This window comes from Castor canadensis, chromosome 1 (genome assembly GCF_047511655.1).
Source record: "Castor canadensis chromosome 1, mCasCan1.hap1v2, whole genome shotgun sequence".
NCBI classification, from domain to species: Eukaryota; Metazoa; Chordata; class Mammalia; order Rodentia; family Castoridae; genus Castor; species Castor canadensis.
In genome coordinates, this window is record NC_133386.1 from 14,173,357 (window position 1) to 14,199,565 (window position 26,209).

General features: G+C 40.2%; 1 protein-coding gene across 19 annotated transcripts in view; it reads left to right on the forward strand.

Moving 5' to 3' along the window:
* Window positions 1-26,209, forward strand: part of Syne1 (spectrin repeat containing nuclear envelope protein 1) — a 437,993-nt gene that overhangs the window by 182,404 nt on the left and 229,380 nt on the right. For all 19 annotated transcript variants that reach the window (XM_074072146.1, XM_074072138.1, XM_074072173.1 and 16 more), the window contains 12 exons: window positions 103-261; window positions 1,442-1,624; window positions 5,310-5,411; window positions 7,418-7,621; window positions 8,881-9,088; window positions 9,915-10,027; window positions 11,666-11,871; window positions 13,402-13,557; window positions 17,111-17,402; window positions 18,295-18,467; window positions 21,762-22,071; window positions 23,283-23,447. In XM_074072146.1, the coding sequence (XP_073928247.1) occupies window positions 103-261; window positions 1,442-1,624; window positions 5,310-5,411; window positions 7,418-7,621; window positions 8,881-9,088; window positions 9,915-10,027; window positions 11,666-11,871; window positions 13,402-13,557; window positions 17,111-17,402; window positions 18,295-18,467; window positions 21,762-22,071; window positions 23,283-23,447 (2,271 nt within the window). The remainder of the gene's footprint in view (window positions 1-102; window positions 262-1,441; window positions 1,625-5,309; window positions 5,412-7,417; window positions 7,622-8,880; window positions 9,089-9,914; window positions 10,028-11,665; window positions 11,872-13,401; window positions 13,558-17,110; window positions 17,403-18,294; window positions 18,468-21,761; window positions 22,072-23,282; window positions 23,448-26,209) is intronic.

Genomic DNA, 26,209 nt, shown 5'->3' on the forward strand with positions numbered 1-26,209 from the left:
TTTTGCATAAGGTCAACCGTAATATAAATTTCTCAGAGGCAAATGACTTTAAACTCTTAGCACTGATTATTTTTCTAATTAAGAAAACATTTATGTCTGCAGCATGACACTGTCAAGAACGAAATGGATTGTAAACAGAAGGAGCTGGACAGTTTTACCAGCAAAGGCAAGCACCTGTTATCTGAGCTGAAAAAACTCCACAGTGGTGACTTCAAGTTGGTGAAAACAGACATGGAAAGTACCGTGGACAAGTGGCTAGATGTAAGCCCACCTTAAATGGCGACATTTCTCCGTCAAACGATTATTGAGGGATGTGAATTCCACTTTGAACTGTCAATGCTGAGTGCAAAATGATATTCTGAAGAAAAATAGTGTTCATATAAGTTTAAAAATAGTAAAAGAATTATTTTCATTCTGCTGAAGCTTATTGGCACATTTTTGGAATGTCACTTGACAGCTTCAATTACAAATTGAACTATAAATGCAAATTACAACTATAAATGTTTTTCTTTGCAAAGCTCTGGAATTATGGATAAAAATTGGATAATTTATAAACATTCTACAGACTATTGAACCATAAACTCTAACAATAAAAGTAATAAGGCTACAGTTTTCCATTGAAAAGCATTGGACTTGTAGCTTACATCCTTGGGTTCTAGTTCTTGGAGTTTATATCCTTGTGTTTTAGTTCTTGCTTTTTCATTTACCTGCTCTGTGGCCACAGAACAAGTCCCTTCCTCTTCTTGAACCTCAATCCATAACTGGTTTATCTATCTAGCCATTCAAAAATCCAGAGATTCTATTTCCCCTCATTATCAATGCCTAGGTTCAGGTTTAACCTCCAGTGGATTCCCTTACTTAGTAAGCTAAAGTTAGGCTTTAATTCTTATATAATATAATCATATAATTTGAGGACTTCAGAAATCCCTGCATGTTTCCTCTTTTTAAAGACCATTACTATAGGAAGAGTGTTAAGTAATGACTTTAGGTATACAAAGTTGGTTGCTGTCTTATGTGTTTTCTTATATTATAAATATACTCAGATGTAATTAATGCTCATCCTTATGCCTGAGCATTACAAATACAAGTGCTCACTGTGCTACTTTGAAAAATAAGTATGGGATTGCCCTGCATGGACCTCAGTCCTGTAGAATTCAACTTGATTGTGAGTGATTATTGGTATAGGCTCCAGTAGACTTCTTGTCTTTAGTATCGCAATTTACAAATGAAAATCTAATATATCAGAAAAGCAAATGACTCTCCCGATGACAGAAACAGTTCCTGTGTTGGTTAATATTTACACAAATCAGGTGTGCTAATTAGCTTACAATAATTTTTGTGAAAACTTTTCAGTCAGAGTATAATTTTCTAAATAAGAAAGGTTTGGTAGTGGAATAAGGATTTAAAAACCTAATGACATGACTTTTATTTTCTATCCTAGGTCTCAGAGAAGATTGAAGAAAATATGGACAGGCTGAGAGTAAGCCTGTCCATTTGGGATGACATCCTTTCAAGTAAAGATGAAATTGACGGATGGTCAAACAACTCTCTTCCACAGCTGACTGAAAACATCAGCAACCTGGACAACAGCCTCAAAGTTGAAGAATTCCTTAAAGAATTTGAGGTAATGGAATTATATTCATCCATAGAGAAGAATGAAACACTGGGTGAAGTGGCTCATGCCTTTAATCCCAGCTATTCAGGAGGAGGAGGTAGGAGAATATAGTCCAACTCTTGCCCAAATATAAGCTCGAGACCCTATCTGAAAAACAAACTGTAGCAAAAAGGTCTAGGAGCATGGCACAAGGGGTAGAGGGCTTTCCTAGCAAAACAAAAAAAAAAAAGGAGGAAGAGGAGGGAAATCATGTCATTTCAGGACAATGGATAGAACCAGAGATCAACATGTTGAGTGAAATAAATCAGATTCAGAAAGGCAAATATCTCATGTTCTCTCTCATGTGGAATCTAGGAAAACAAGTAGAAGTAGGACTTATTTGGGAAAAGGAAAGGATTCAGGGTTGGGAGGATAAGTGAGGGAAATAAGAAAAACCTGAGCGCTGAACTTGAAACAAAAAGAATTTGAGGCAAACCGACTCTGCCTAAGTATGGAGCTGGGAGTATGTCATCTAGAACATGAATAAATGTGAAATTGTGTCATTTCTGTGTTCATCCTGCTTTTCAAAGATACATAGGAGTATTACGAAACTCTTAATTTCCTCTGCTATTTAAAATTTACATAGACCCTAGTTAAGAAGTTTATAGATTTTTAACATTTCCTTGTTGGGGTTCTTCACTGGAAATATTAGGAGAAAAATAAAAGTCCACAAAATGTAGAATTTTCCCCATTCTTAGAATATGGCTCTTCCCACTGAATTGGAAGTATTTGCACTGAGCAATATTTATGGTGCGTTTTCTTCATTCCAAAAGCCCTGCCTATGAGACTTGCAGTGTGCTATGTAATGTTGGATCTGGGTTCTTCCGCTTTCCTTTTGGAAATGGAGAAAAATTGGAGATTGGAGTGCCAAAGGCTTCACACAGAAATTCTCTCATCCTTTAAAGTTTTAGGAATCAATTTATTTTAAACTTTTTGATCCTATTTATTGCATTCATTGAATTCATTGATCAAATTCTTCTCTCTCTCTCTCTTTCATAGTGCTGGGGTTTAAACTGAAGGGTTGGGATTTGAACCCAGGGTTTTGTGTCTGCAAGGCATGTGCTTACCACTTGAGCCACTGCACGGACCTTTTTGCTCTTCTTCTTTTGGAGATAGGGTCCCACTCTGTCCAGGCCAGCCTGGACTGTGATGCTCTATTTTATGCTTCTTGCTATAGCTAGATTGACAGGTCCTTCAATAAATTCTTAATGAATGCCTACAATGTCAGCACTGTTTTAGACACTGAAAATATAATGGTAAAACTAAGTCCCTTCCCTATGGAATGTACATTATTTACACTACGATGTATATCACATGTAAAATGTCAGGTAGTAATTGGACTCTGATGAAAAACTAAGTAGGGGGAGGGGAAAGAGTGAGAGAAGTACCTGTTTCACAAAGCGTATGATTGGTTGCACTCTTGGGCAGGGCAGAGAGACTGTTGACACTGGCGCCAGCACTGGGCTGACATACATACACACACACAGATCTTGACAGACAAGTAAATGATTGGTTGTGATGTGAAAAACTACAGGTGAATGAGCTGTTTTACTTAAATTATCCAGCAGTTTTTGACTTAAGTAACATTTTAGATATTTTATAATGGAATTCCAATTTCTCTCTCTCTCTTTTTTTTTTTTTTGTGGTGGTGGTACTGGAGTTTGAACTCAGGACCTCACACTTGAGCCACTCCACCAGCCTTAATATTCTAATTTCTAAGAGCAACAATAGGAATGGAATGAAGGATACTGATGTCTTTTTCTTTTTTTCATGGTACTGGAGTTCAGGGTCTCATTCTTGCTAGGCAGAAGCTCTACCACTTGAGCTACACCCCCATCACTTTTTTGCCTTAGTTATTTTTCATATAGGTTCCCATGTTTTTGCCCAGGGATGGCTTCAGACCTCTGTCCTCCTACTTCTGCCTCTCCGTAGCTAAGAGCACAGGAATGAACCAAACATGGTCATCTTATTTGTTGAAATGAGGTCTCTCTACTGCTTTGCCCAGGCTGACCCCAAACCACAATCCTCCTGATAGATCTCTCCTTCCCAAGTAACTGGGATTACCAACATGAGCCACTGTGCCCAGCCTTAGTTTTTTAAAAATTATTATTCCTAATACTAAATTAACATTATAGCTCATATAGTGGTCTGTGCTGGGTCTGGTTTAAGCTCACAAATGTTGTAAAACTGTGTTAGACACAGTCATTATAAAAAAATTAATTGTAGCTGGTGATGGGGCTACATACCTGTATTCAGCTACTCAGGAGACTGCTAGAAGGATCACGGTCCAAGGCTGGCCCAGGCCAAAACTTCAGACCCTACCTGAAAACATGCTCAAGTAGTAAACCAGCTGGGGGTATGACTCAAGTGGTGTGTGCCTGCCTGGCAAGTGTGAGGCCTTGATTTAAGTCCCCAGTACTGCCAAAAATACCCTTAAATGATAAATAAATACACAATTAAATAAGTTCTATTAAAAACAAAGTTAATGAACACTCAAAATTTATCACTTCTTAGTTATGATTCTATATATTACTATAATTCTAGGCCCCTGTTATCGACACCTGTTGCTATTATATCTGTATCATGGACAATGGAGACACCACAGAGTGGCGTGCTACTGTGTGTCTTCTATCTCCCTGTGCAGTGGCACCATGTTGGAGCTTGAAGTGGTGTCAAATGCCACAGCACGTTTTTTAGTTAGGAGAAGCAGTTGTCACACCTACCTTTTACTGCTGACCTCAGAAACCCAGGCAGCCTGTGAGCCTCAGACCACATTCAATGCAACCAGGTCAGTCCTGCAGAGAGGCCTTTTTTGTTACGACTGTGGAATGTGCCAGCTGCTAGCTAATCACATCGGTACACTGGAATGGTGATGCAGTGCAGGCAGTGAGTGCAGGTCACTGTCACTATGTGTCATTCCCTTACTGCTAGTGGCCTGGCAGACATTTCCACATCTTACCGCATAAGTGAGTTGCTTTCCAAATTCAGGACATCCGGAAGCTCATTAGTGTCTCCAAAGTTGAGAGGAACCACATATTAAATCTTTCTTTGTGGCTCCAAACGAGCAATGAAGTTTAATTTAATGGTTCTTTGGTTGCTCTTTCTTCTTTTGTGTGTTACTGTTCACACACACACACACACACACACACACAAGGTAAAATCTCAGAGTTCAGTGTTCCAGTTAATTTTAATCCAACTTCAATATCCTGTAAATTTGTATTTGAAGTTTCTTATGTTTTTACACATCATCCACAGTCACGAGGCACTGCCCATCTGTATTTGCTTTCAACTGCCTCTGCAGGAGTTTATGCTGCCATGGTAACTGGCACCATGCAGCTAATGAATAAATGACAGCCTATTGGAAGTACCCATGGGCTCAAGAGTTTGGTCAGTGTTTAACTTTTTCCAGATTTTTCCTAATAAAAGAGTGGAAAGAAAGTTCCACACACTCCCTCATAATCCAAGTGACCTTCCTTGTAACATCTTCCACACTCGTGAATAATAAGAGCCGGCAGAAAGTAAAACGGATTTATTTTACACTGGCTTAAAGTTTGTATTTTGACAGTTACCTCTCAAAACTATGATATGCCAGATATAGGTTGTCAATGTTTCTAATTAGTTATGCTTTGCCCCTTTCTCTTTTAATTTCTGATAGTCTGAAGTTAAAAATAAAGCCTTGAAATTAGAAGAAGTACATTCCAAAGTTAATGGTCTCAAAGAATTAACTAAAAATCCAGAAACGCCACCAGAACTTCAGGTAAGCACTCAATCAGTTTTATAATAACCACCACTTCCTAGGCTGTCACTTACACTCTCTCTCACTCAAAAAGAAAATATATATATATATACATCTGTCTGTCTCCGTTGTTATCATCATAACTGCAGGAAAATGAGTGGGGCTTGACATACATGGGTCTAAATATTAATATCTATAGGATTCTTTGTGCCAGTATTCACAGCATATTCCCAATTCAAATATTATAATGAGAGTAGTTCTTTTTCTTACTTAATTTTGGGAGCATTATCAACCAATTTGTCTTGTGGGTCATGTTATGGCTGGACAGGAACAAAAACCCCCTTTTATGAATATTGATGTTCTTACTGATATTTTCTTAATTCATTTATGCAATGGTTGGGTTTAGAGGAATCATCACAGCAGGTCTCCCTTCATGCCCTTCAGATGGTACAGATTCCCAGGAACCCTGAACAGGACAGGGTGGAGCAGGGCCTGCTAGAAAACCTGGGCAATGTCAATACCCAAGCCCCAGAAGCATCCAGTGTAGCTCTGTTTTGGCTGCCAGCCCCGCCGGCTCCTGGCGAAGGGCTCTGCTGCACCCCTTGACCTCAGTATTTTTTGCTGTGGTCGTGAATTTTCTCTACACTGTCTCTTCTTGTGCCTTTGTCCTTGATTTTCTGCTTCAAACTAACCAAACTGACTAATCAACTGTGCCTCTGCTCCCAGAGGTGTGCAGGAATGTTAGCAATTTCACCCGAGGCAAGAGGCAAACGAGACACGCTCATGCTTGTCGCCTGTATTGGGGATATCTATGGACAACGGTATTGCAGAGTGAAGGCTGAGCCAGAATTTGGCAAACAAGATACTGTGTTTTCTCTCTCTCTCTCTCTCTCTCCCTCTCTCTCTCTCTCACACACACACACACATATTAGAGAAGAGGTAGAGCAGGCCTTAATTTACCCCAAGTGCAGGCAGAAGATTATTTTTCCCCTGCAGTTGGCTGATACCTGGAGTCTAGTTTTTCACCACCTGACAGACAGACTGACTGACTTTGGATGTATTTGCCAAAGGGAAATTGATTGTTTGAGGTGGCCTGCATCTCACAGTTAGTTAGGGGTGATTGAGACCACCATGTGAGGATGCCTTGGTGTCTACAGAGGCTGTCTGGAGGATGAGGGGTCCTCGGCATGGAGAAATCAGAGGTGCCTACAGGCTGGGGGACAAGAAGGTAAAGGGGCAGGAAAGGGCACCAGCACATCTGGGAACTTCAGTGAAAGTCTCAGCCAAGAGAGAAGGAGAAAATGTGAGATAGTGGCGCCAGCTCACACCAGCTATGCCACGTTCAGAGCTCTGCACCCACCTCCTGCCACTTGAAGCCTGCAGGAGTCAGAAGCTGTACAGGTAGGGATAGGAATAAAGTGAAGAAAGTAAGGAAGAAGCACTTGATCCCTTCTCTACTGACTGACCCAATAGCCCTGGGTCTTCTGGTTCTAAATTGAGACTGCTTTGGCGTTTACAGTGACTGGAAGATCCTTTTTCTTAACTAAGGAACTGAAGATGTCAACTCTGTTAAAACACATCATCCCAAGAGGGGAAGACAATGTCCCAGTGGAAGTTTCAAAGGCAGGGTTAGAATTTCTTTATCCTGAAATCCTTTCATGGTGTCCATCCCAAACGGAGGTTACCTGGTAGAGGATGGCTGGGTGCTTCTCAGGTCCTCAAATGCCCCCTCAGTAGCTCTGTGTCTTCAGAGCATGATCTTGGGTGTTCCCTGCAAGCTCGGCGGAAACGGTCCCTTTAACATCCAGGCCTAGCAGCCGTCTGTCCCTCCCCTCTGTGTCCCATCACTTCATATGCTTGGCAATTTGCACTCCCTGATTTTCCCCGGGAAAAGGCGTGTTAGCATCGGAGCGGCAGCCACGGTGAGGCTATGTGTTCTTGATAAAGCTGCCCAGAAACAGAATTCCTGCTGAATGAGTGTGTGCTCCATCTTCCCAGACTTTCACGAAATCTTGCTTTCTACTTAGTTTATAGAAGCAGACTTACGGCAGAAACTGGAGCATGCCAAAGAAATAACTGAAGAAGCAAAAGGCACCTTGAAGGATTTCACCACTCAGCGCACACAAGTGGAGAAGTTTATTAGAGATGTAACACCATGGCTGGCCGAGGAGAAAGAATCGTTGCTGAACTGTGCCCAAACCGAGACTTGTGAAGGAGTGAGAAAAGTCAAGGTAGGTAATGAACTAGCATGAAGCGCTTCCATGAGAGCCGTGCTCTGAGTTCACCTGCGTTGGGGTGACAATAATAAAAGTATTAGCTCTGTTTTCAGTTACCCTTATTGGAAGTGTTAACGCCCAGACAACTAACTTGTAATATTGGACCCAGCGAAGTAAGCAGCATGTGGGAAAAGTGAGCCCAGGTGATAAGAAGTGAAAGGGGAATAATCTAAAACCAGGAAGCCTGACCTGCTGTAGGGCCTGCTTGTAGGCTAGCTTGTTTGTATACATGCGTGTAGTTACCTGCATGCGTGTATATATTTTTTCTTTTGGTAAAAGGATGAAGCCTGTGGAAAGAAAAGTATCTGACTTTATAACAATTTTCAAGCTCGAATGCCAGATAGATTTTTCTGGTTTGGGTTTTTGGGATGTTTTTGGTTGTTCATTTGTTTTGGTTTTGATTTGAGACAGTGTCTCACTATATAGTTCATAGTTCAGGCTGGCCTCGGGCTTACTATGCCTCCCAGGGACTGGGATTACAAGCGTGTACCACCACACCCAGCTCCAGATAGTTTTTCGTCACTTCGTTATTTTTTTATGCTCAGTATGACTGCTTTCATTTAGAGAATGTTATAATGTTTTTAAGCTGATAAACATTCCACTTCCATGTGAACTGTTGTGAACTTCCATGTGAAGTGGTGAACTGTTTATGAAGAATATGTGTGGAGTTGACTTTTCAACATTGGAAGTATGTTCTCTTTTAGCACATTTTCTCGAGACTAAGGGCGTATATATTTAATTAACTACTAGTGCTTTTGGGGTGGCCTGTTGCCCTAAAACGAAACCTGAGTGGAGAATGTGGACAGTGATTGTTTCTAATCAGGTGACTAAACCCAAAATCATGGGCTGAAATAAACAAGAACCTATTCAATCTCTTGAAACCCTACAAACAACCCAAATTCTAGCCACTTCCCAACAGCTATTTGTCACCAAAGAGGACAGTGAAAATTTATTAAAGAATCAATATAGATCCATCACAAATATTCAAAAAGAATTCCACCAACATACATACATACATCTATATACACATATACCCACATATATACGTATATGTATATGTACATATATTTATATGTATATATAGATATATATATACTACTAAATGGATTTTAGTAGCATCAAATTCAGATATTTTAAAAGAGCCTGGTAAAATAAATAGGAGTATTTCTCTTGAATGTGATGAATATCCTTTGCAGAATGCTTTTATTTTGTAGGAAATACTAAAAGAACTTCAGAGTCAGCAAAACAACATCAGCTCCACCCAAGAAAATCTCAATAGCTTGTGTCGCAAGTACCACTCGGTGGCACTGGAGAGCCTGGGCCAGGCCATGACGGGGCTGATAAAGAAGCACGAAGCCGTGAGCCAGCTATGCTCTAAGATGCAGGCCAGTCTGCAGGATTCTCTGGAAAGACACTTCAATGGTGAGCTCGGACAAGCCTTAGTCTGAATAGTTGTTTATGAGAGAATCCAAACTGAATGCTGCTTAAAAAGTACAAGCAAAAGTTTGAGGGAAAGTCTCAGAATGATATTAAATTTGCTTGTGCTTTGAGATTTGAGCACTAAAAATGCTGGCTGGGGGTACTTGTCCTATGCAGAATTCTTCCTCTTGCTCATGAAAAAGAAGGAGTCTGTCATTTTAATGTCTCTAAATTACATCTGGATTTTTTGCATGCAGCTTATGTATGAGGAAAACTATTTCTGCTGTTCCAAGTGGCCAGCAGCCACTCCCCGGATCACCGTGGAGTGTTTTTTTATGCTAAGATGAAGTGTCAGAATAAAATTGGATATTAGACAAGGTGGTAAAGAATAGTCCAGGAACTCATTGATTCCGTACAATGCGCCTCTGATCTGCCATGGATGCATGGCAGCTCTCAGGGTCAGCATGGTAGAAATAGGAACTGGTTCTCCCCCAGACATAAAAATGGCTTCAGTGTTCGGGAGCCTTTCCTCCTCTTGCACTCTCGTGTATTCTTTACCAAGAAAAAGAAACATGAAGGGAAGCCAGGCATTCCAGGAGTACAAATTCTTCTCAGTCTCCTCTCTGAGAGAGAATTTCTCCATTATACCACAAGCTTTCTACCATGAGTTGTAGGTCATGCTGTCTTTTTTTCTTCATCACCATTTTCTGTCTCAGTATTTCCCAAGGCAAGATGTGATGGGCTCAAGGCCAGAAGTAAATCATTACTGTAATCCTGAGAGCTCATTTCATGTTTTGGATTAATTCCTGATTTTTGTTGCTTTCAAAAGAGTCTATGCAGGAATTCCAAGAATGGTTTATGGGAGCAAAAGCAGCAGCCAAAGAATCTTCTGACAGAACTGGGGACAGCAAAGCTCTCGAGGCGAAACTCCAGGATCTGCAGGTACTGAACTGGAACCAGAGTCCTCCTTCCCTCCGGCTGCACTCAAGTGACTTCTGATCAGGCCCGAGCCATCCCTTTCCCTACCTTCTTATTTCAGTCCATCTTTTCTTCTCCCCTAGCAAAGTTGGACAAAGTGGCAGACAGAGGCAGACAATAAAAAAGTCACTGAGAAATCAAGTCAGAGCTGGAGAAGGTCTAGCTTCCTTCACTTTATTAGTCTGTTGACCATTCCTTGGACTCATTAAAAAATAAAACTTGATTTTAATTTGTATGACAGTAAACAACACATAATTGCATCCATTTTCTATCATTAATGTGAAAAAGTTGTGGGTTTTTTTCCTTTTTTAAAGGAGAAGGCATGGCTTATATCTATTTTTTTCATAACATAGGCTCTAAGGCTGGAAATAAAGATGTATCCAAATTAAAGCAATGGATATTATAGGTTATCTGGATTTTATGAACTTTGAAAACATATGGAGTCAGGAAGGAGAGGCCATCATGAAGCAGAGTTAAAAAATGACTTGCAGAAGAATAGGCTCGAAAGGTTTGGCCATGTTTTTCGTGCAGCTGACCTAAGCAAAGCACTGTGCTGTGTATTGTTAGAAAATCATTTAAAAAATTAATGTGGACTTTGTGACCAAATGGGTGACCAAAAAGTGTTGTCAATGACTGTATGTTAGAAGTTGGGGTGAGAAGATTGTTGTTGTTGTTTTCTATATATTGATTGCACATGTACATAATGTACTTTGATCAGGTTCACCCCCTCTTATTACTCTTTCTTTTTCTTTTTTTTTGGTGGTGGTACTGGGGCTTGAACTTGGGGCCTACACCTTGAGCCACTCCACCAGCCCTTTTTGTGATGGTTTTTTCAAGATAGGGTCTTGCAAACTATTTGTAGAGTCTGGCTTTGAACCATGATTCTCCTGATCTCTGCCTTCTGAGTAGCTAGGATTACAGGTGTGAGTCAACGGTGCCTCCTCACCTTGGGAAGATTGTTACAGTAAAGGAAGCTGGTTTATAAGAAGCATAGTGGGTTCAGATGTGGAGATGTCTCCTTTAACACTTGAGACACAGTGAACTTTCACAAAGAAATGTCTGAGTGACAACTGAAATGCCACTCTGGAGCTCAGGGGAAAGGCATAGCCAGCACTAAATTCAGGATTATTTTCTTTGTTGAAGCCATGCCCATGCACAGCTATTCCATGGAAGAAGCACAGAGAAAGGAAGGTCCCATTTCTGGGGCTCTCTGTGTGCAGGATGGATTTGAGGAGGAGGAGGAAGGGCCGGGGATGGCCCTCCAGTTGCAAGAATGTCACACTACCCTGGGATTGGATTGGGACTTTTGAGAATGGAAAGACTGAGAAGACCTTCATGGGAACATCATCTTTTCCTGCTGGATGTTGTTGTCAGTCTCTCCTCCAGTCTCTCCTCAGTGGGTCCAGTGGCTAGCCTCAATTAAGAGCCTGGATTTTATCCAGTTGTGTGCTTCTTTCTCACTCCAGCCTTTCTAGACCTCTTTCCTCTGGCTCTGCTTTTCTACTCTTACCCTATCTCAACTCAGTGTTGTCATGACCAATCCCTTAACACCAGGGTCTGAATAATAACAATATTCTGTATTACTTTTTCTTCCTGAAACAGAATGTCTTGGACTCCATCAGTGATGGGCAAAACAAGCTTGATACGGTGACTCAAGAAGGACAAACTCTATACACAATTTTGTCTAAACAAATGGTCAGCAGTATCCAGGAACAGATCACAAAGGCAAATGAAGAGTTTCAAGCATTTCTGAAACAATGTCTTAAAGACAAGCAGGCTCTCCAAGACGCTGCTTCAGAGCTGGGGAGGTATGTTGTTCTGATCAATGTAGATTTCATCACATACAGAATGTGTTTTCAAAGACCTAGAGAAAAGAGCCTTGTGAAGAAACAAATAGTACTCAACATGGTGAGTTTAAATCATAATGAGCTTTTGATGTACCTTAAGTACAGGCTCATTCTCTGAAGCCATTATTTGGCTTTATTTTCTATATAGAAAAATTGTAAACAACATAAGTGCATATCATTTTTGTCAATTGCCTAGCTCAAGTCATTAGAGTTTTCATATACCTGCTTTTAGATTATCCAACTTTTTTCCTGTGTCCACTTCTGGGATAAACTCTTGGCAGAGAATAACTCTTAAATTCTGTGGATCAATATTACCATCACTTGAAGGAGCAGGAATAAAGGAGAATGATGGAGGGGGTGGATTCAACTATGATATATTGTAAGCACATTGGTAAATGTCACAATGTACCCCCAGTACAATGAAAAAAAAAGATTACCATCAGTCATATATGTCAGTGCAGGGGGGTGAACATAAACTAGAAGGAAAATAATCTCCATCCCTATAAGGAGGAAAGATGTCAGTATGATCAAACTCTTTCTAGGGGCTGAGTGAATGTGCCTGACTCTTGTCCAGGTTTGTCTGAGAGCTTACATTGCTATCAAAACTTAGGTATTTTTGTGTCAAATTCAAATTCCCTTAAGACACTAAGACATTCTGGGCACTGGTGACTCATGCCTGTAATCCTAGCTACTTGGGAGGCAGAGATCAGGAGTATCATGGTTCAACGCCAGCTGGGGCAAATAGTCTGTGAGACCCTATATTAGATATACCCAACACAAAAAAAGGGATGGCAGAGTGGTGGCTCAAGTAGTAGAGCATCTTCCTAGCAAATGTGAGGCTCTGAGTTCAAACCCCAGTATCACAAAAAAGAAAAGAAAGATACTAAGATACATTGGGCTGAAGTGGTAGAGTTACGTTCTAGCAAGCCTGAAGTCCTGAGTTCAAACCCTAGTATCATCCAAAAATTAATAATAATAACCTACAGGGATTTGAGCCTGTAATCCCAGCACTCAGGAGGCCAAGGCACAAGGATTGTGAGTTTGAGGCTAGCCTGACCTCCATACTGAGACTCTCTTGATAAATGAATAAATAAACAAACACAAAGGTCATTTCCTTCTATCCCCAGAGGTTCCACTGCCGCACTTTATGCACTGTGCAACTCAGGGTCTTTATAGCAAACCACGAAGGTAAGTCCATGTTGACCTAGGAATGGAATCTCCCTGTCCATTATCAGCTGTGAAATCAATTCAACTAGGTGAGGTAACTCTTTTTTCTGCTTGTATCTCAAACAAACAAACAAACAAAAAACTAGCATGATTTGTTAATTTGTTACTGAACTAAGTGATAATCTGGACAAGTTTATTGTTAGTTTTCTTTATAACATAAAAAATTTCTGTGATCTTAATTGGCTTAAAAAAGACATTGTGATCTCAGCTATTAGAACTCCTAACGAGAACATCAGAATCTCTCTAATGAGTTTTTTTCTTTAGCTTTGAGGATCAGCACAGAAAACTGACATTATGGATCCATGAGATGGAAGAAAGGTTAAAGACAGAAAACTTGGGAGAGAGTAAACAGCACCTTCCTGAGAAGAAGAACGAAGTTCATAAAGTTGAAATGTTTCTGGGAGAACTGCTGACCGCAAGGTGTGGTACAGAAATGGGATAATTATTTACTTGATAACATGCCTTAGGCTGGCTGGTTGGTGATTGGCTTGGCTGTTGGTTGATTGGTTGGTTGGTTTCTTCCGCCCCTGGATGTCTAAGAGATAAATGATTGTGCTGCATTCCTTACAGCAGTGTGGTATTCTCAAGACACTGGAGGAATAAAACAAGAAGCTCCTTACCTCCCAGTTCCATCTTTCTCTGCTCAAGAAATTGGGCAGATCCTATAACTCTTGATTTTAGTCTTTAAAGATTGTGTTGAGAGTGCTATGCCTTCTTCTCTGGGGTTATTTTGAGGATTGATTAACACAATGTGGAGCTAATGTGAAGAAAGGAAAATCACAAATACCCAGTTTCTGTAAAGATACAAAAATAATGTGGGGAACCCCAGTTGCCACATGTTCATAATGTATTGCAACTTCCAAATCCATTTCCCAGCCAGCCAGCTCCTCCATATTAATGAGGCAAAGGTGTAATGGTTAAGTCTGACTCCTTGTGGTTCCTCTTCCCCACTGCATTTTTCCAGGCATTGTCCCCTGATCTGTGCTTTTGACCCTCCCACCTTCAGTGCTTTGTTCCTTAAGTTCATGCTTCCACCCCTGCCATTTTCCGTTTCTTCCTCTCCAGTGAAGGATGGAAGCCTCCCCATCAGGGAAGTGCAGCTTGACCCAAAATGTGGGCTCCTTAATCATCCTCTTAAAGAGCAGACACACTTGTGTGTGAAGCAGAAAAGATGGAGGCATGCTCCTCAATCAGATAAATCAGGGACAATCATGAATTGAATAAAATTCACCTAATTCAGATCATAGTCATTCTCCATTTCCACCAAGTCCACTTTTTGGTCAAATAGGTCTAGTATTCCTAATCTTGAAAAACAAGCATGTCAACAAATGAACACCAGAACCTGTACTAATGACTAAAATTATCCCTGAGTAGTGCAGCGGATCCATTCCAGGACCCATGAATACCAAAATCCATGGATGCTCATATCCCTTGTATGAAATGGTGAATTCTTCACACATCACCTATTCACATCCTCCTGGATGTTTCAAATCATCTCCAGATTACATATAATACCTACTACAAGATAAATGCTATGAAAATCATTACTATTCTGTGTTGTTTAGGGAATAATAACAAGGAGAAAAGTCTGTACGTATTTGGTACAGACACAGTTTTTTTAAATATAAACTCAGTCCGTTTTGGGCAAATCTACAGATGTGACCCTCGAGGGTAAGGAAGTCCGACCATCATTGTTGGTGTGCTGGTGCAGTACCTGTTGTAAAGCTTCTCCGGAAGCCTTCAGTTCTATCTCCCAGTGCCCTTCAGGGATTTCAGGTCTTCATTATTTATATTGCCATTGTCTAGTATAGTGCCAAAAAAAAGCTAGTGTCCACAGAATTAACCAAATAATAACATCCTTCTACCTACGTAACTTTCTGAAAATCACAATGTGCTTTATTTTGCTTTTTAAATCTTGACTTTTACATAGATGCAGTTCAACCAAACCCAATCAACATCTTTCTTCCTTCCAGATTTTCTAAATGACTTTACCTGTTCTTGCCTTTCATTCCTTTACAAGTTGCTCATTACCTTCCTTTGTATTTACTTCTCATCAGACTAATACTGCACTGGAGAAAGTGATCCAAACCCCCTTCATCACCCAAGTCAAGGTCTTTCTTTACTCCTCATTTTTTCTAATAAGTACAGCTTTCCTACATTGAACAACGTGTAGTCCTTCTTGATATTTTGCTCTCTGGTATTATAGGATTAGATGCTAAGTGGCCTGGGATGTGCTTGCTCTTGGGTTCTTTCTGTCCAAACTGGCCACTCCTCCAGACCACCCTAAAGAACCAGGCTGGACATTCCTATGAGGCTGTCACACTGGGTCTCACTCATATGCTGTTTGTTCCTCCCAGTCTTTGGATTTTTTTTCACCATTATATTTCCAAAACTTCATATATTTTTGTATAAAATGACAGACCTGAGACTCATTAAATGTTGATCATCTTTTATGCAATTCATCTTGTTGCATCAAATAAGATCTCTTGTCTTGAATTATTTATCTCAGATTATTGCTGAAAGCTCCTTCTTAGCTCACCAAACAGGTCACAAGAATTACAAATACTTATTGGAGGAAGCAGAGTGTTGTCAGAGTGGCTCACAGAATTCTGCTTACCTAGTAGTCACTCCAAAAAACCCAGAAACATTGTAGACCACAGACTTTGTGTTCTTTTCCTAGGAATCACATCAGTTTGTTAGATATCTCCACACTCCAGGCTGGTACACAGGTTTTTTCTGAGTGATGTGCTGATAAGAATTTTGAATTTTCTACTGGTGGTTACAGAGAGCTTGGGGTAGATGACTGGTGAGGAGACAATGGTCAAAAGGACAGAATCTCAGCTGGGAGGAATAAAAGGGGCTATTTTGTCTTGTTTTGGAATTAGTGCTATGGAAAAACATGGTGAATGTAGTTAAAATAGAATATTATATATTTCACAGTTGCTAAGAAAATAAATTTCAAATATTCTTGCCTGAAAAATGTTAAGTGTTTGAGGTGATGGATATAGGTGACAGCTTGACTTAATTATTCCACATAGTATTCACAAATTATAGCATCATTTTGTGCTCCTTAAAATTACATAAACTGTCCATTTATAATAAAAGCAAATGAAATAAATCATTGACCAAATTACACTTTAAAAAACCCCTCAACTCAGAGTTCTGTAAGATAAGGTGAAAAGCCACATAGTGATGATGACTTTCCCTTGAACTAATCACCATGGTTCCAAGGAGAGATGAACATAATGAATAGTTAAGACACAAGGAAACCCATAAGCCCTCCTATGATCACCTTTAAAAGAAACTTTTCCCCCTGTTTTGTATCTGCCCAACATTGTGGTGGGTCCTGGGTTAGAAGATGAATGTGGAAACCCAGATTTCTAGAGGGTGACAGTCTTGTGGATAGAGACAGGTATATTAGGTGACAGGGTAAGACAAAGAACAGAGAGCACACAAGAGGAGTCCTACATTCTCCCTGCTCTCCTGTGTTGTAGTGGATGCTGTCTGGGGTCTGAGGCCTGCAGAGTTTTGAAGGGGCAGCTCAGGAAGAAACAGGTGAGCATAGAGTGGCTACAAAAGACCAATCTCCAGGTACAGATAGAACAGCAGTGTTTGGGGTACTTCGGAGAGTGTTTCCTGGTTGGAGACCTAAATAGGAATGGACAGATGCTAGGTGAGCATGAGAGGAAGCCAGAGCCAAGGTTCTGGTGTAAACTCCTAGTAAGATAGTAGGCTCCATCGCTGTAATGTGGATGTGAACACAGCAGATATTGAACCATATCCCTGACAGGCACTGACTCTACTGGCCATACAAGAAGGCAAGAGCCAGCCCAGTTCTCAGCAGCTTAATTTTAAAGGCAAGTCAGCTGTGAGCTCTTGTCTGGGTTCTGCTCCAATACCAACAACCAGTTGTCACTCTCCTGTACTCCAGCATGTTGGAATTTTAAAAAGAAAATTTGCTTTGTATTTTTAGAGAGTCTCTGGACAAGCTTTCCCAGAGAGGGCAGCTGCTTGGTGAAGAAGGCCATGGTGCAGGGCAAGGAGGCCGTCTGTGCTCCCAGCTCCTCACCAGTTACCAGAACTTACTCAGGGCGACCAAGGAGAAACTGCGGGGCTGCCAGCTGGCCCTCCAGGAGCACGAAGCCCTGGAAGAAGCACTGCAGAGCGTGTGGTCCCGGGTGAAAGACATTCAGGACAGACTGGCTCATGCAGAGAGCACTGTAGGGTGCAAGGAGACCTTGAAGAAACGGCTGTCACAGATACAGGTGTGTGGGGACCTGACAGACAACTGAGACTACTGGTAACTGATTGGGTCAGCTGCACAAGGGTTTGAATTTGTCCTAATTGTTCTGGAAGCATCAAAAGAGGATTGTGTGGGGAAAATGGACAGATTGGGCAAAAAAGCATAGAGAGGATGAACGTTTTTGAAGCTGTGTATGAAGGTACATGGCTATGATCCCAGCACTCAGGAGGTGGAGGCAGGAAGATCTATCAGTTCATGGCCAGCCTGGGATACATAGTGAGACCTTTTGAAGGAAGGAAGGAAGGAAGGAAGGGAGGGAGGGAGGGAGGGAGGAAGGAGAAGAAAGAAAGATAGAGAGAGGGGGAGGGAAAGAAGGAGAGAGAGAAAGAAAGGAAATATTTTTGTTTTGATATCTTTCAAAGTGTTTTTAAGTTAATTAGGTATTCAGGCAATACTGAATACTTACTCTGCTCCAAGCACTATACAAGTTGCTTAGATTATAGAAGTAAAAGTTAGTATTTATTTTTTAGGAGTTCATGGTGCAGCTAGAGAAACATGTTCTGTTCCTTGCAATGCAGTGTGTAGGGAGGGTCCTGATGGAAGCAAATGTTAGGTTCTTGACAGGTATGTCTTCATTTTCAACATAATTTATTTTCACTTTTTGAAACCAATCAACAAAATTATAATTTCTGGGCTCCGGGCCCAGTTTTCTAAGAATTTCAGTTGACCTTACTCTTTGGCTCCCTGATTTCTGATACCTAACATTCAAATATTATATTGCAATAGAAGTTATGGTTTTCTCTTTAAGGTGGGCTATTCCTTACAGTAATTCTCATGGGAAGCAACCATTTTTTTTTTTTTTTACAACAGCAGGTTTCCATATTCCTACTAACTTATTCCTTCTTCCCTCCTAGGATATTCTCCTGATGAGAGGTGAAGGAGAAGTGAAGTTGAACATGGCCATTGGTAAAGGAGAACAGGCTGTGAGAAGCAGCAACAGAGAAGGCCAGAAGGCAATTCAGGCTCAGCTAGAGACCCTTAAGACCATGTGGGCGAACATCATGAGTTCCTGTGTCCAGGCTCAGAGGTACACCATCTATTTCTAGTGTTTATTTGCCCAGCTAGATCCCAGTGGCTTGGTAAAATGCTGGAGCAGGGCTGAAGGTGCCTGTGGTAGAGTTACCAAGCACGTTATTTAGCTGGTTGCATGCCTATCTTTGCCTACATTATGTGCCCATGGAGCAAAGACTGGCTTTCATTTGTCAGCTTGCTTTGCTTCTGTGTTTTTGTTTTATTTTTAAAATATTTCTATCTCCCATGGTATCTCTCTTGGAATCTTGCACATAACATGGGCTGAGGAAAATACCTCCTTTAACATCATCATTGCAGGGTTATGTATTTTGTTTTGTTTTGTTTTTGATAACTTTGAGCTTTTTAAGAATACATGAAAAATTACATTGTTGGCAATTGCTAAGCTTCAGTATAAAACTATTCTTCAACCAGAAGTAATTCCACCCACATTGGTCTTGTAGGAAATGTGTGGGGTGTTTCTGATTGTCACAGTGATGGAGATATCCTAGGTAAATACTAGTGACTAAGGTTCAGAGAGTTACCATCCTGCAAAGTGTGGGACAATCACACTTTGCTTCTGCAGGAGCACACGAGCTTGCTCAGATGTGTAATCTACAAAAGGTGATCTCAGAGATGTACAGAGTAGAACAGATGAGCAGAAGCTGCCAAGAGTAGGAGGAAGAGAGGAAGGAAGAGAGGAAGGGAAGATTGGTCTCTGTGTACAAGGTACAGTTAAATAGGTTCAAGAAGTTCTGGAGAGCTACTGCACAGTGGGGTAACTATAGATAACATTTTGTTCTGTACATTTCAAAAAGCTAAAAGAGAGAAAAAAGCTAAAGGAAAATATATTGAAAGTTTTTACCATAAAGAAATGATCAGTAGTTGAACAGATGGATAGGTTTAACCTATTTAAACATTATACCATATATGCATGTATCAAAACATATCATTCCCATGAATACATACAATTTTTATGTATCCATTAAAATTAATTTAAAATAGAAAGGAGGGAAGGGAGAGAGAGAGACAAAAACAGAAAGAGAGAGAAGGAAGGAAGGGCCCTCTACTAATTGTAGTATTTGTGAGTGGAAGATTTTTTACCTTCTCTCTTCTCAGATTATCTACAAATAACTTGTCTGGTTTGTTGAACAAATAACTATCAGTCATAATTACACTAAAATACATCCCAGGACCCATATCCTAAAGGTTGTATATACTGTCCATCCATGAGTGCCCAAGATGACCAAGACAAAGAGGTGACTGGAAGTCCATCCCCACACAAAGCAGAGGCCACAGCAGCTCTGCACTACAACATAAATAATAAGCAAGAGTGGTCACACTGAAATTTGAGTGGCTCTGTTTAGTTTTATTTCTTGGTTTTTCTGTATTATAAGCCACAGATAGTGACTCAAAGAAAGCAGGAGTTTGCATCTTAGGAATAACTCCTAGTGCTCAGCAAAGAGAACAGTCAGGTCCCATGGGGCTCTCCTACCTGTTAGTGGATTGCTGTGCGTGATCCAAATGGCCTGACACTTGGCCATAGGCCAGTTTGTAAAATTTCATGGGAATATGTGTGACTATTTTTCAGATGTCAGAATAAAATGTTAAATACAAGATGCAGATTCAGATCTCTCCCATTTCATCCAGAAATTAAATTTGACAGTTACCTATTGGACAATCATAATGTTCAAATTATTATGTTAAAATAATTGAATTAACAGTTTTTCCCTCTGAGAGCTCAGAGGCTAGAATAGGAGGATACATACAGAAAACTCTCACTCAGAACACGGTACTAAGAGTTTTCAACAGATACTTTGTAATACAGGTCTAGTGGTTTCCAAAGAAGTGACATTGATTGGGAGGTTTTTAGAAAGTTCTTCAAGGGAGGGCTAACACTCTAAGATGTGTATGATAGGTTCCTAGTGATGCAAAAGCAACAGTTTGAATAAATGTTGGAATTCATTTACTGTGTGATGCTAACTCCAGGATAGCAGGCTTTGTGTGAGGGAGGCTGGGAGCTGTCACTGAAGGTGAGCTTGTAGGAGTTTATAGGGCTGGGGTTAGCTCAGTGGTAGAGCTCTTGCCTAGCATGTGAGAGGCCCTAGGTTCAATCCTAGGTACTACCTACTACCAAAAAAAAAAAAAAATGATGGGGGACTAGCTTGTACAGCTCAATAATGAGAGCCTTTTCTAAATGCCTGCCTGGGTAGAGAACATTTTATTTGACTATTTGGAAACCTGATCACTTAAACTATTATATATGTAACTATATTTCTCATATTGCCATTTTTTTGTCTGTACTGGGGTTTGAACACAGAGTCTGTCCCTTGCTGGACAAGAAGAGCTCTACACTTGAGCCATGCCCCAGCCCTTTTTTGTTTTAGTTATTTTTCAGACAGAGTCTTGAGCTTTGTTTTTGGTCTGGGGTTGGCCTTGGATCACCATCCTCCTACCTATGCCTCCGGCATAGCTGGAATTACAGGCTTGTGCCACCACCATGCTGGCTTATTGTTGAGATGGGGGGTCTCACTAACTTTTTGCCTGGGCTAGCCTCAGCCATGATTCTCCAGATCTCTGCTTCCCAAGTAACTGGGATTACAGGTATGAACCACGATGACTGGTGTTATATTTCTTATAAATACATGGAAGACTGGGGGCATTTGTTAAGAGATAGAGTACCTACCTAGCAATTGTGAGGCTCTGAATTTAAACCCCAGTACTGTTCAAAAATACATCGAGACTTCATTCATTCACACATTTGACACAGAAGCACTGGCTAGTGTGTGTGTGTGTGTGTGTGTGTGTGTGTGTGTGTGTATGTGTGTATCCCTAAATTAAAATCAATATAATGATTTTATTTTCCAGGGAACAGGAAGAATACCTTGAATTGTGAAATCTAGTCAATTACATCTGATTTTAGTAAGATAAACTAAGCCCAAGGAAATGAAGCATTTATATGTACTAAAGAGAATTTACTTCATGCTCTAGTGCAGAGGTTTCATAACATAATCTATAAATTTACCGCCACATTTAGTTCAATTTAGCATTTGGAAAACAGACCTCCATGTATAGTACACATGACTGTGCACGTTTTTCAAATTTTAGCATTAATTTACTTCATTTGAAGGAACTGGGCTCTGTGTTCAATGGATCAAAAAATTTTGTTTCTCCCTAGGCTCAAAAGCAGCATTTTCATCCCTTACAATAGCTTTCATTAAGACAAGTTACATGGGTGTAGAGACCTTATGATTGGGTCTTGGTAGAAATGCCAAGGTCAACTCGTCCTTGTAACATGTGGCATTAATCCTAGCACTCTAGAGGCTGTGATCCGCCAGTGGGACGACTATCTAGAGAGGAAAAACCAGTTGGAACAGTGGATGGAATCGGTGGATCAAAAAGTCGAGCATCCCTTGCACCTGCAACCAGGCCTAAAAGAGAAGTTCTCCCTGCTGGACCACTTTCAGTCTGTCATCACTGAGGCGGAGGAGCACACTGGGGCTCTGCACAGCCTCACGGCCAAGTCCAGGGAGCTCTACGAGAGGACTCGGGATGAATCTTTCCAGGAAAGTGCTCAGGAGGAACTGAGGACACAGCTTCATGATATAACCACTGTGGCCAAGGTTAGTGCTTTAAATCCAAGGAAACGCTTTAAGGCTCAGGTGGATTAAATTATTGGGGAATTGGCTACCCTAAAACTATTTGCATGCTTGGTGACTAAATACTGCATGAAGAATGTTTTTCACATATACCTAAGAATAACCATGCACTGTTCTCTTTCTGCATTCATAGAATCCTATGAATGCAGAAAGAGAATTATTCTTTATTCTTTATTTTTTTTTAACCTTATTCAACTTTCTTTGTAAGATTGAGCATCAAATGGCAGTGTTTAAAGTTGTCTTTCTTTTGCTGGGCTTGTGTCTTTGTATTAGATGCAAGTTTACTTACTGATGAAATTTCAATCATGTATAAAGTATTGTGTGCTGGTCACACCTATAATCCCAGCACTCGAGGCTGAAGCAGGAGATCATGAGTTTGAGGCCAGGCTGGGCTACATTATAAGACCTGTCTTGGGAAAGCAAAACACAATGAAAACCCTTTGTACAATTAATATATGCTAATAAATATTGAAAAAAAAAAGGAAAACAAAACAAATATGTAAACATGCTACTTCATGTAACACCAAGATTTTTTTCAGCTCTTATATGAACCTTGATTTCCCTCCATGATTTTTCTTTTGTATATTTGTGAATGTTACAGAAATTAAGGGAGGATTTTGTTTATTTTTGTTTGTTTGTTTTTCCTAACTGGTTTGCTTTTTGGGAATTCTGACTTATTGAAACTACAATTATTAACATATATTTGTTTATCTTCATTTGTATCTTGCTAATGACTGAAAGCTGCGACTTGGTGACCTTTCCTGTAAAATGGTGATTGTGACCATATCCACACAACAGGGCTGTTATGAGTGTTAAATGAGCAAATGTGTTTAAGTGTTGAGCAGAATGCTTTATACCAAGCCAATACATACAAGTATTGGCTTGAGATTAGTTATTGTGGTAACTTGATTAAGTGGGTTGATAGAGATATTAGTCAATATTTGTTAATCGTGAATTTTTATGCTAACTTACAGGGAAAATGGTTGATGTCTCAAAGTCTTTCAGTTTAAGATTTGATGGTTTCTTTTTTAAGATATTAAACTTAGAGAAAGTTCAAGAATAAGGATGAAGTCTTCTGGGAGTCATGGAAAGGCTTCCCTCAGGCCTATCATCTTTGCTGACTTCATGTTAGCAGTAACAGCTGCTGCTGATGTAGTCTTTTCTTTGTTTACTAGGAGAAAATGAGAAAAGTGGAAGAGATTGTGAAAGACCACCTCATGTACTTAGATGCAGTCCAGGAATTCACCGACTGGCTCCATTCAGCCAAGGAAGAACTTCACCGATGGTCAGACATGTCTGAGGATTCATCAGCCGCCCAGAAAAAGTTGTCCAAAATTAAGGTCAGAAAATGGACCAGTGTTATAGTACATTGTTTCATGAGACAACAGACAGAATATGATAAGAATTTAGTGGATAAGTTTCTGTTATTTGTAACATTTCCTTCTTGATTTGGGTTGGTCTTTATTGATTCACCCCTCGGTAATTATAAACATAAACAAGATTTAAGAAAATAACTCAATAGGATTTGTTTATATTTGTGAGAAAAATTGGGAGATGGTCCATGTATGTTTCTGCATGCAAATGTGCTTCTGTAGAGTGAGAGACTAAAACATCCACCAGCCTGCTGGGCTGATCACAGCAAGCAACTTACTGCAGAACAGCTCTCTATTCTGGCTAGAGTTCAGGCTCTGGAACCAGTGAGATCCTGGGCTGCATCCTGTCTCTTCTGATTTTTCTAGCTGTCTCTTTGGGCAAGTCATTTTGGGCAGAGGCTCAAGTCTCCATCTCGTAATTGGTTAACAACAACAACAACAAAAAAACCAGAAACCAGAACCCACCCCATAGAATTTCTTTGAGGACTAAATTAGGTCATTCATAGAAGATATTTAACATCAGATATGGAACATAGAGATCACTCAATAAGGAAACCCATAGGATTTGGTAAATGAGTGATTAACTGGCTATGGGTGACAAGGTGGGAAGAGTCAAGGATGAAAGTCAAGTCTTGAAATCAACAGAGTGATCACCACCTGAGGAAAATAGGCTTGAGCAGAGGAACCTGGTTGCAGAGGGGAGGCATCAAGATGGAAGTTGAACCACCAGGTGGGAATAATGTCCAGGCAGCACTTGAATAATGACATCATTATTTCAGTTTAGGAAGCTGAATTGAAGACACAGCTTTGGAAATTATTCGCTTATAGTTAGCAGTTGAAGCTCCCAAAGTGATGAAACCAAGACCAGTGTGCATAAAAAACAGAACAGTGGGCACAGAACCACAACCTGGGCATTTCCAAGACTTAAGGGGCCACAGAAGAAGATGAGGCAAAGAGAGAAAGAAAAAGGAGAGAGGTAACAAGAGGAAGACTAGGAGGGCATGGTGTCTCCAAGGCTCAGGTAGGGAAGGGTCGCCATCACAGATGCAGGAAGACTGAAGAGTGCCCACTGGATCTGACAGTGAGGCTCTTTGTAATCACCCCAAGAGCCATTTCCACAGTATGGTGAGGTGAGAAATCAGATCACGGGACTTAGGAGGGAATGGCAGTGGGGAAAAGTAGATCGAAAAGACAGATCAGTGCTTTGAAAGTTAATTTGACAAAGGAAGACAATTCATTCACAAAGCGTACTTTTGGGGTTGTCAGATGCTCTTTCTTTCTCTCCTCTCTCTTTCTCTCTCTCAAAGCCTTTATGAAATGCTTCCTGAACAATAGGAATTACAGGAGAAGGAATTAACAATTTGGGAAGGAGAAAATGAAGGCTGTCACAGGTACCCCTCAGGATTTCAGGTCCAGCCTGAATGTAGGCTGGAGTGTGGGTGAATAGAAACCTTGGAGGTGATAAAGAAAGCCCCCACTTGTCCTTCAACACCAAGGCCCTTCCATCCTCCAGGAGTAACCGGGGATGAGGATGAGGGTGTAAATGCATGTGAAGATGATAGTTTCAAAAAGTTCAAGTACAAGACAAGAAAATATATGCAACAGCTATTTTAGAACACTATAATCATGACGTCCTTATTCAAAATCTGGATAAGTAGAATTAGTGATTGCAAATATCGACCCGTATTCATGCCAAAGAAAACGGGAACACTGATGTTTTGACATGATAATTCTGTGAACTCCAAATTTGAAATTGCTCCTAAGGTCAAATCATTGTAAGTTTTAAAATCTGTTTGTTAGACTTAATGCTTTAGAAAAAGTTATAAGTATTCTTTTCTTGCTTTATTTTGGCAGTAGTGGGGTTTGAACTCAGTATTGGGGTTTAGGCTTGTTAGACAAATGCTCTACCACTAGAGCCATGCCCCAGCCTAATTTTCTTTTTCAAATCACACTACATGCACTCATAAACACAGCTTTTAGAATCCTGATGCCAAGAAGGCTGACTGGGTATATTAAATGCTACATGTGTATTAGGACACATTTATACCTGGGTGAAATCACAGTTCTCGTGATTGTTCTTTGGACCACTGCATAATTACTTTCAAGTGGTCTTCATTAAAATGTGTCTCTATTGTACAGAATTATGAGAAAATAGATTTGTTACAGGCCAATTAAGTGAAATGCAAACTGTTAGATAGGCTAAGATACACTTTATACATAACATAATTTATAAAGTATGCATCATATCTCAATTTTTTCTTGTTAATTTGTAATTGATTTCCTTCTTGTAGTTTTTTGTTCCAAATAATCACCTTTTTTCTCCTATTTAATCCAGGGCTGAAGTCATAATTTTGTATTGATGCTAAAAAAAAAATCCTGGCTTTAACAATAGATACATAAATATATAAACCCCAGGTGACTATTTCAGGAAGAAAAATTTCACTAGAAGAATCTATTCTCAGGAGGCCAGCATAACAGCACACACCTGTGAGCCCTTCACTCCTGAAGCGGAGGCAGGAATCTCTGGAGTGCAAGGCCATCCTGTCTCAAGAACAAAAACAACAAAGAAAGGAATATATTTTCAGAAAGAAATTCCACTACTTACCTATTTAGCAATGCATTTTATCTTGTTATTCTTTACCGATGTGTGTCTCAAGACTAAAAATGTCATATTTCTAATGAGTTTTTTAAAAGTAAAAATAATAGCAGCATATAAACAAAGTCTAGAG